The sequence below is a fragment of the Cyprinus carpio genome, chromosome A17, assembly GCF_018340385.1.
Source record: "Cyprinus carpio isolate SPL01 chromosome A17, ASM1834038v1, whole genome shotgun sequence".
NCBI lineage: Eukaryota > Metazoa > Chordata > Actinopteri > Cypriniformes > Cyprinidae > Cyprinus > Cyprinus carpio.
Window position 1 is genome coordinate 4,462,191 of NC_056588.1, and position 10,360 is coordinate 4,472,550.

The window sequence follows — 10,360 nt, forward strand, 5'->3', positions numbered from 1 at the left end:
TGTGATCTAAAATCCATAGAAACACAATCACAACATTCTTGAAATTTGTGCACATTAGTTGTACAATGCAGGAGGTTTCATCCGTGGGCTGCAGCAGGGTTCAACTCTTTGAAGACTCATCAGGTGCTTGAGGCACTATATAAATAGACCTCTGCATAATTGAGGTCAGGTCTATTAGATTTCTCTCAGGGCGTCTCCAACAGACTGTTTCCATGATTAAAAATGTAACACTGCCTTGACTTCAGTTTATGCTGCTGATATTTTATTTATATTAGGAGTTGGCAGTAAAAGTGTAATACACACAGATCTCACAAAGGAATGTAATTACATGCACACAACATCTGTTTACATCTGTTGTTGTTTCTTTAATCATGGGATCGTTAAACCAAGAAGAACCTTCTTTGGCACTGATTACAATTGAAGGTGATGTACATTCAAAGAATCCTATTTTATTCCAGTTCTAATTTCTCATTAATTACGCACTATTCTTGACTGGCCAGTATCACATTCCCCACTATGATCACCACCATTATTCTCAGCAACCGTTATTCTTCAATATCATATATCTCATGTATCAATATAAAAATAATTTTGCTAATTTTCTGCCAAAAATTTGTTTCCTTTAACCCCATCATTGAACCTTCTGACAAACCAGCCCTTCTCGGATAATAACAGGCCCACCTAGTGGTGGCAAAGCTAACTACAGCATTGAGGAAAACCAGGATTTGCTTGCAAATTGACATCACTTTAGCATTTGTAGAAAATATAAACTCTTATTGACACACAAAGTGTTTAAAAAAAGATGATTACTGGAGGAGAAGTAATTTGCACATGTGGTTGAATAGATCACCGCACATTTCATTGTTAAAAGACCTGACTATGCCAGAATCTGTAGTATGATTTCACTGCAGCGTCTCCACGTTTACAGAGCTGAGGGTGACATCACCGTAGACACTAAGATCTCTGATCTGGTTGAGCTCACGGATCCGATGTTTGTATTCCAGAAGGTGCGATTTGTTCACAGCCACTTTGAATTCAGTGTCAGTGCATAAGATCTTCAGCTGAAATTAAAAGCAAATTTAATCAGTTGCAATTAAACAAGCATGCAACAGAACATGTAGTTTTGACCAAACATGGCAAGTACAAAACAAAACAATTTTTTCTTTTTTGTTGCAGTATTTTTAGTGATGCTATTTCAGGACCTTTTTCTGCTTTTCCACACTGACATCCAGCTATCTGATATCTTAGACATTCTCTAATGTCTTTAAATAAAATGAGGGCCCGAAAGTAAATATTTAAGACATTTGTTCAAAATAAAACCACTGAGATGAAAAAGAAACCAAATTGTTTGATGCCATGCTCACCTCAAAAGGCTTTCCTGGGACAAACGGGAAGGAGGGGAGCTCGCGCTCTTCTCTGCCCCACTGGTTCCCAATCATGCTGTTTCGCACAATCACTTGCCTTCCGCCTTCATTGAACCGGGGGTTTAGATGAAACGCAATGTCGCTGCCTCTCTTAAAATTAACTGTGAAACTAATTGGAGGAGAGAACATAAGAATACACACATGAAATACACAGGAATGTCACAAAATGTTGAATCGCATATAACATTTCCATCCATGTGGATTACGCAGTTTTAACAAATTAATCAACTTAATGTGATGCATATTTGTCAGTCATGGATAAGTATGATTTCTGTAATAGTACTAATAATAATTTTAAGTTTTATTACTACTAATATTACTAGTAATACTAATAATTATCAATACTGATGATAATTATTAGTCGTATTAGTACTAACAGTAGTATTAGTACTAATAATAGTACTAATGTGTTTTAAAAACACAATAACCAGGTTAATATATTTATCATCATCAAAATCAGTTTGTTTCGATCTGATATTTGTAGAGTATGGTGACCCATACTCGAAATTGGTGCTCTGCATTTAACCCATCCAAGTGCACACACAGCAGTGAGAAGTGAACACACCGTGAACACACACCTGCAGCAGTGGGCAGCTCTATATCCAGCGCCCGGGGAGCAACTGGGGGGGTTCAGTGCCTTGCTCAAGGGCACTTCAGCCATGGGTATGAGCGTGGAAGAGAGCGCTGTACAGTCACTCCCTCCCACCTACAACTCCTGCCAGCACCGAGACTCGAACCTGCAACCTTCTGGTTACAAGTCCAAATCTCTAACCATTAGGCCACAGCTGCATCTTTCATAATCATAATTGAATATTGCTTGTTCCACAGCTAGCCATATTTTTACGGTATTCATACTTTTGAACTCAATGAGTGTAACTGTTTTTACAGTAAAAGATTTATGCTGATTCAAAGCCATTTGAATAAATGCATTTTGAAAAACCATTTAAATAAAATTAAATAGATGCAAATAGTTAATAATAAACCAGTGCGTGTTTCATTTATGTATGACTGACATATATGCTTCACATTAAGTTTATTAGTTTATGTTAAAGCTGTGTAATGGATGGAAATTCTATGTGGAATTCAACATATATATCTTTAATTTAGGCTTAAATATTAAAAAGTTTATCTACTATATCATCAATGACAGATCTTTGCTAAACTGTTGTATGTATGTGTTGTTGTTGTTCTTACTTATTAGCATTGAGTTTGATCTCTCCAGCGATGGTGATGAGCATCTTGTTATAGATTCCACTTTGCAGTGGGAGGTCAAATGGCACAGTCTTGCAAAAAAAATGTAAATACTTAGTAAAAGAGCAGAAATCAAGAACAACTGTATATTGTATTTAACATAACATTCACTTTAAAAAGATCCAAAATGTAGACTACAGAACAAACTCTGTGCTGGTTGTACAAATCCATAGAGAGTGAAAACATCTCACTAGTGCTCTGGGGCTGGTTTGTGGTGCAGGTCCAGGCCACCCAGGAGCTGTAGGCTGCCCGGGCTGTCCAGGCCAAGCTGGTTGGTTTGGCTGTGCAGGCCAGGTGGGGTTAGCGGGCTGACCGGGCCAGGTGGGGTTAGCGGGCTGACCAGGACAGGTGGGGTTAGCGGGCTGACCAGGACAGGTGGGGTTAGCGGGCTGACCGGGCCAGGTGGGGTTAGCGGGCTGACCGGGCCAGGTGGGGTTAACGGGCTGACCAGGCCAGGTGGGGTTAACGGGCTGACCAGGCCAGGTGGGGTTGGCGGCAGTGGGGTTAGCGGGCTGACCAGGCCAGGTGGGGTTAACGGGCTGACCAGGCCAGGTGGGGTTGGCTGGTTGGCCGGGCCATACTGCGCCTCCTGCCTGCTGATTATTTTGCTGTGGGAAGTCAAGGGCATCTGAAAGCTAAAACGGAACATAATGGAAATTATAACATGGAATTTGTTGTGCTAAATTAGATAAATATAATTATTGAAGTGATAAAATGCACTTACATCCATGATATCTGAAATTCAAACAGAGAGAAGACATTATTAATTTTGCAACAAGCAAAAAAAAATCATTATGCGCTGGCCTTGCTATACTGTTAGCAGACACAATTTGTTTTATTAAAACAATATTTTATTAAATTAAATTAAAAATTTACTCACCCTCAGGCCATCCAAGATGTAGATGAGTTGGTTTCTTCATCAGAACAGATTTTAAGAAATGTAGCATTATATCAGTTGCTCACCAATGGATCCTCTGTAGTGAATGGGTGCCGACAGAATGAGAGTCCAAACAGTTGATAAAAGCATCACAATAATCCACAAGTAATCCAGACGACTCCAGTCCATCTATTAACATCTTGTAACGACTCGTATTTTGGCCAGAAATTACAGTTTGAATTTAAAAACATCCTAATGAAAAATTGATTACAAACATGCAGCTTTTCTCTGCAATAGATGTTAACTTATGGATTGGAGTCATGTGAATTACTGTGATGTTTTTAATCAGCTGTTTGGACTCGCATTCTGACGGCACCCATTCACTGCAGATGATTCTTGGTGAGCAAGTTATATAATGCTATATTTCTCCAAATCTGTTCTGATGAAGAACCAAACTCATCTACTTCTTGGATGCTCTGAGGGTAAGAAAATTATCAACAAATTTTCTTTTTGGGGTGAACTATTTCACTATTAATTCACAATCCACAATGCACAAGGGCAATCTTTCCACTAAAAAATGGTCTCTAACCTATAACTTAAGGTTAATAAGGGTGCATTTAAGTGATAAAAGTAAAGCAGTTTTTGAAAACACCAATACATTTAGTCAATGTTTGTTTTTAAAATAATATAAATTTTATTACTAGTTCCCTGGGGTACATTACATGCTTCCATGCTTCTATGACTCACTCTTCCATGAAACCACCCACCACACCCATTGCACTGTATTTATGGTGAGCCAGAGGGGATGCATGATGATTACAATAGCAGATAATGCAGTATTATCAATAAACCCTGTGTGAATCATTAAAAATGCATGCTCTTAACAGAGATAAATGAAATAAAGTTCCTTTAAATTGGCTTTGTGTGCATTATAACATACATGACTAACATGTTTTGGCTTTTAAAGTAAGAATGTGGAATATATGTACAAATATTCACACTGAATAGTTGCACATAAGCATACATCTCTACAACCTCAGATCAATCTAAACTATTCCCCTGTAGCAAGAGTTTATTATTGTGCAATCTGCATTCAATTGCCACTTGAACACTGCAAGTTTAGACTCGTCAGTAGTTTCACTAAGCCTGTGAATCACATGAAGACGTGTTTAAAACTAGCAAAAGTAACAATCTTTCTTTAAAATTTTTTTTTAAGATTGATTTTGAGGTCTTGTTTGTAGATTGAGGGAGTGTTTAAGACTAGCAAAAGTAAAAGTGTTTCTATCATTTTGATTGGGGTTTGTGTTTGATTGGTGTTTTTAATCACATGATTGATTTTGTTTTGGTTTAGGTTTATTAAATATATATTTGTATTTTAAGTTGGTAAACTCCTGGGCCCATATTCACAAAGCATCTTAAGGCTAAAAGTAGCTCATAACTCCCCGATTTAGGAGAAAATCTTAAAAACAATGGCCGTGTCAATCCTAGGACTCCTAAATTTTTGCTCTAAGAGTATTTCACAAAGCGTTTTAGCTCTGAAACTAGCTCCTAAATCTGTGTAAGGTTAGGAGTCCTAAGTCACTAAGATCAAACCACAAACTATCCTAAAATGTCTGTTGCCTGCAATCTGCCTCTGAATTTAAACATTTTAGAAACATTTGATGATAATGACCTTTTAAAAAGGTATCGCCTTTGGTTTTGGAGGTTATCCCAACTCTAAATTTTCCTTTGATTATATCCTTGTTTTCATTAACTGGGCAAGAAGTAACAGTTGTTCTTGCGTACAGTTTTTTTATTTTTACGTTTGCATGTATTACTATCAGCCACGATTATTCTACTCTGTTAATTAAAAGGTTGTTTAAGTGCATATACACTAATTGTTTATGAGAAGCATACATGTAAGAGGCTGACAATTAGCTGAACATATACTTGTTTAATTAGTGACACTTAGCCTGCATTTTAAAATCTTTTTTTTTTTTAATGTGGCAACATTTTTATTTTTAAACCTTTATATATGGCAACATCGTGCTCTACAATATTTCTATGAATAAATCTCTGACAGAGACCCCTCCCCTATCAGCCAATCACTGTGTGCATAGTTAGTAAACACGCTGACATCATCCATAGCAACGAGGTCAACCCCGCCATTAAGGCTGATTTATACTTATGCGTCGGACATACACAGTAGCCTCTATGTCGTAGGATATGCGTCGGTTTTCATTTACACTTCTGCATCGTTGTCTGCGTTGATGAGACCAATCACAGCCCTTGTGGTCCGCGTAGATTTGACGCCCTGTGACATTTTTGGAGAGGTGCACGTCAGGCTACGCAGTAGCCTGCACATACTACGCACAACCTACGGCGTAGTTTTGAGGCAGAAGTATAAATCAGCCTTTACTCTTAGCTTAAGACTTCTCTCTATTCCTTAGTAAAAGTTTGTCTTAGCACCTTTTTTGAATAGGTTTAAAGAGAAAACTCTTAGCTAAAAACTTTTACTGCTATTTAGGAGAACTCAGAGGTTAGATAAAATGTTTTGTGAATGTGGGGCCAGATTTACGTAAGCTAAAAGCCCAAGGTCACCGTCTGGAGCGTTTGTACCTTAAAACTAGACCAGTTGTTCACAAACAGATGTAAGCTGAGCATATAAAAAAGCTACAAAACTGCATTCTCTTCAGCTAAATCTGATTATTACTCAAATCTGATCACATCTAGTGAAGGTAATGTAAAAAAAAAAATTAAAATATATTTTAAAGCCTCCAGATTCTCTGCCATCATACTTGTTCTCAGTTGAATTATGCAATGCCTTCTTGACCTTTTTTAATGCAAAAAATATATAAATATTAATCAGTCTATGTTGGTTTCAGATTTAGTTAGTTCTTCATCTTGTTTCAGTGTTACACAGTCATTTAACTCTATTCTCTATACTTTTCAGCTTCCTACAGTAGATGAGATAACTAATCTAAATCAACCACCCATCAATTAGATCCACTTCCAATTCAATTACATGAAGTCTGTCTGTCAGTTCTTTCACCTTTTATCACTGATATCATTCACTTTTATCTTATTTCTGGCACTGTTCCTTATTTTTTTTAAACTTCTTGTATTCAAGAAGCCAGGTGCAGATCCAAATAACTTTAATAATATCTGTCCAATTTCGAAATTTGCCATTTTATCCTGGAAAAGTTGTTGCGGCTCAGGTACATGATCATCTTTCAGTGAGCAATCTATATGAACAATTTAAATCAGGTTTTCTTTCTTATCATAGTACGGAGACTGTCCTTATCAAAACTTCTAATGATTTATTGGTAGAGGCTGACTCAGGACCACTATCTATATTAATTATTCTTGATTTAACTTCAGCGTTCGACAATATTTCCCATGAAATCTAATTAGACTGCGGTCCACTGGAATTGTCGGTAACTTCTCTCAGGCCGTACTCAATTTAAATCTAAGTCATCAAGTATTACTACAGGTGTCCCACAGGGTTCAGTTCTGGGCCCTTTATTATTTATCATTCATCTGCTACCACTTTGGTCATCTGAAACCAACTTCTAAATTTCCTCCATCCTCTCTTTCTAACTGTTGTCTGAGGTAAAAGATTTTTTTTTTTTATTAAAGACAAGTGGTTTCTCTATGTGTATCGATGGTTCTACAGTTGCATGTTAAGAGCTTGGGTGTTATCCTCGACAATACTCAACCTTTTGAAGCCCATATTAAAGGGGTCATATGATGCGATTTCAATTTTTCCTTTCTCTTTGGAGTGTTACAAGCTCTTGGTGCATAAAGAAGATCTGTAAAGTTGCAAAGACTAAAGTCTCAAATCAAAAGAGATATTCTTTATAAAAGTTAAGAGCCAACCACGCCCCTTTAAAACAGCTCATTCTAACAGGCCCCCACATGTCTACGTCACGATGTGGGAAGATTTGCATAACATCGCCTAAATGTTAACGCAAAGAAAGAAGGCGTAACTTTTATTCTCGCTGTTGCCGCCGCTGCCATGTCGTGAAGTCGCTGTGTGTGTTGTTGTGAAAATGACACTACTTTGTTTGGCCTTCCAAAAGAGGACACAACTAGAAATCAGTGGTTAAGTTGTATTAACAACACTGTTCAAGAACAGCCCAAATATTCAGACGTGTGCTGCACATTTTATGGAGGATGAGGACTGTTTCCTGAATCAGTAGCCCACAATGCGTCTGTGGCACAAAGGCTGTTTCTATAAAGTGGAGCAATTCCAACTTTGCAAGGACAGTCTGGCGCTTCTGACTCACAGCCTGTAAGTACGTTTTTTAGATTTAAATAATTTGCTAATGATGATTCAAACATGAGTTTTGAGCAGTGTAGAGTAGGCTTGTTGTTTCTCCAATCACAAAAGACGTGATATGTGAATGGCCCCTAAGTCATTATAATCAGTAATTATGTCCCCACTGGATGGAACAAATGCCTCGTTTGTAATGGGTTTTATTGGTTTTGTCTCATCTAGTAATGAACCGGACGAACCAGTTCACCAAACCGAACTGAATCGTTTGAAACGGTTCGTGTCTCCAGTACGCACTAATCCACAAATTACTTAAGTTATTCAGTTTATAAACGTGCCCGACCCTGCCTCTGACGTGAAATAAATCAATATCCCGAGTTATTCAGTTACTCCTAACAGTAAATTGACTAAACCGCTAAAAGATAACCGATGATGGGATGTGAATCAGCAGAGCAGCTGGACTCCTTCAGGGAGATGGCGTCACAGTATGGTAAGAGGCCTAACATTTCCATCACACGCTTGAGGCATTCGGCCAATCACAACGCACTGGATAGCTGGCCAATCAGCGTACACCTCGCTTTTCAGACCGATGAGCTTTGTAAAAATCGACGTTTTTCAGAAAGGCGGGGCATAGAGGAGAAACAATAATGTACATTATATGGAAACTAATGTGTTTTTTGAACCTTAAACCGCAACCGTAAACACATTGCATTACACCAAATACACAAAATAATGTTCTTTTTAGCAACGTCATATGACCCCTTTAACAAGGTTACTCGGACGGCTTATTATCACATAACGTTACGTATCTTTAACCGCCTCCGCCCAGCACTCTCAATGATTCATGCTCTCATCTCTTCAAGTATCGACTACTGTAATAGTCTTTTTTATGGTCATCCTGATAAACATTTACACAAGTTACAGTTAGTGCAGAACTCAGCTGCACGGATAATTACTAGAACTCCTACTATTCTCCAACAACTGCACTGGCTTCCGGTTAAACAGCGTATTGAATTCTAAATGTTGCTTCACATAACCTGGCTCTTTCTTACTCATCTGACATACTTTTAACACATACTCCCTCTCGAGCTCTCAGATCACCGTCAACATTTTCTTCAGCTATTCCTCGTACGCGTTTGGTTTCTACGGAATCTCGAACTTTTAGCTAACGTTACGCTGCTCCTCATCTGTGGAATTTACTTCCACGTGACATTCGTAATAGTGACTCTCTTCCTCTTTTCAAATTTGTAATTGTGAAGTATTATTATTATTACTACTACTATTATTATCCGTAAAACTCTCAAGATGCCTTTCATGTTAATACGACAGGACCACTTCTGTTCGCACTTGGAAAACTCATCAGCTACACACATCACTATACAAACACCAAACACCAAACTCAAATCTATTAACCTTCAAGCTGCTCAGAAAGTTTTGAAAATGAGAAAAGAAGCTAAAAGAAGGCACATACCTGTATTTGTGCTGTTGGTGTCACACAAGTGCCGTTCTGTAGAAGCAGTATGTACACAGACAGGAATTCCGGGTAGAGTTCATAAACGCTCTCACGTGCCTGAAAACCCACCCCAGCTCTTCTGAGAAGAGACCGCACCCACACATGGTACAAATACATGGCCATAGGCGCGAGAAGTGCTGAAACACCCCCTGTTTCTTTCTGTAGGCAACTGTTTAAGTGTCGGGAAAATCAGTGTCTATTTACACTAAGTGCAAACAGGTCGCCCTGTTGGCAGAGACACCAGCTTCGCCCACCAATGTGTGAGCTACTAGTCAACATTACCAAAGATGCTCTTTATTCGTCAGATTCTGTGGCGCAGATGATAAAACGTGTGTTATATTCCTTTTGACGCGATCGACCCGGGTTCGAAAACTTTTTTTCTCCCTTTTCAAATTTCGAATCACATCAGAAAAGCATTTATTTTTAATAAAAATTAAGGAAATAATCAAAAAAGTTGAAAATAAACTATCGGGTAGGGTTAAGGTTGGTCTAGGGCTTTTGTCCCAATAAGGTGGCATCCATTTAATAATTTGAAATAAATCAAGAAGTTATTTTATAATTTATTACAGTGCTGAGGTGCAGATAATTGCCACTATTTGCAATAAGTAATTAGCAGAATATCTTGGTATTTTAACATATTATAAATATAGCTAATCTAGCTATTTGCACTTAGTTATAGCATATCAGTAAAAAATACTGCTATTTTCACTTAGTTTGAGGTGCTTAACCTCTGGATTACAGTACATGTGTTTTTAATGGATTTTTTTTTTTTTTTTGGATGAACAAAAGAACAGAAGAATGGGGGAAAAAAAGCAATTTGCCTTGGCAACTAGGTAAGGATTGGAAGAGCTGTTCATAGTTAAAAACATGTTGCATCACATGGTAACTGGCATTACATGGCTGTTTATGTAGTGGACACGCCTAATGAATGAATATTCGTTCCTCAGGCTATTTCAGAATAGTAGTGAAATAATCAAAAGCTAATTAACACAAATTGCAGTAGTGGAACAGTGTTGTGACCAAAAAATATTCCCCACTCT

General features: G+C 37.9%; 1 protein-coding gene across 3 annotated transcripts; it reads right to left on the bottom strand.

Moving 5' to 3' along the window:
- Positions 1–240: 240 nt before the first annotated feature.
- On the bottom strand, positions 241–9,428 carry LOC109099633 (galectin-3-like). Of its 3 annotated transcripts, none has more exons than XM_042773610.1 (7): positions 9,279–9,428; positions 3,400–3,410; positions 3,220–3,310; positions 2,867–3,150; positions 2,619–2,707; positions 1,365–1,533; positions 241–1,061 (listed from the first exon to the last, which is right to left on the bottom strand). In XM_042773610.1, the coding sequence occupies exons 2-7, from the start codon at positions 3,403–3,405 to the stop codon at positions 903–905; spliced, it is 798 nt and encodes a 265-aa protein (XP_042629544.1). In that variant the 5' UTR covers positions 3,406–3,410; positions 9,279–9,428; the 3' UTR covers positions 241–902. The 3 variants fall into 3 exon arrangements, with proteins under 3 accessions (XP_042629544.1, XP_042629543.1, XP_018968699.2); XM_042773609.1 differs by having other exon boundaries at positions 3,193–3,310; XM_019113154.2 differs by having other exon boundaries at positions 2,867–3,310.
- Between the last annotated feature and the right edge of the window lie 932 nt (positions 9,429–10,360).

What these genes read in the sequence shown, in the direction of transcription:
- LOC109099633 (XM_019113154.2), bottom strand. An exon ending in AAACCAGCCCCAGAGCACTA is followed by an intron (nt 2,708 to 2,866) that starts GTGAGATGTTTT and finishes TTTTTTTGCAAG; the next exon opens with ACTGTGCCATTTGACCTCCC. An exon ending in ATCAAACTCAATGCTAATAA is followed by an intron (nt 1,534 to 2,618) that starts GTAAGAACAACA and finishes TCCTCCAATTAG; the next exon opens with TTTCACAGTTAATTTTAAGA.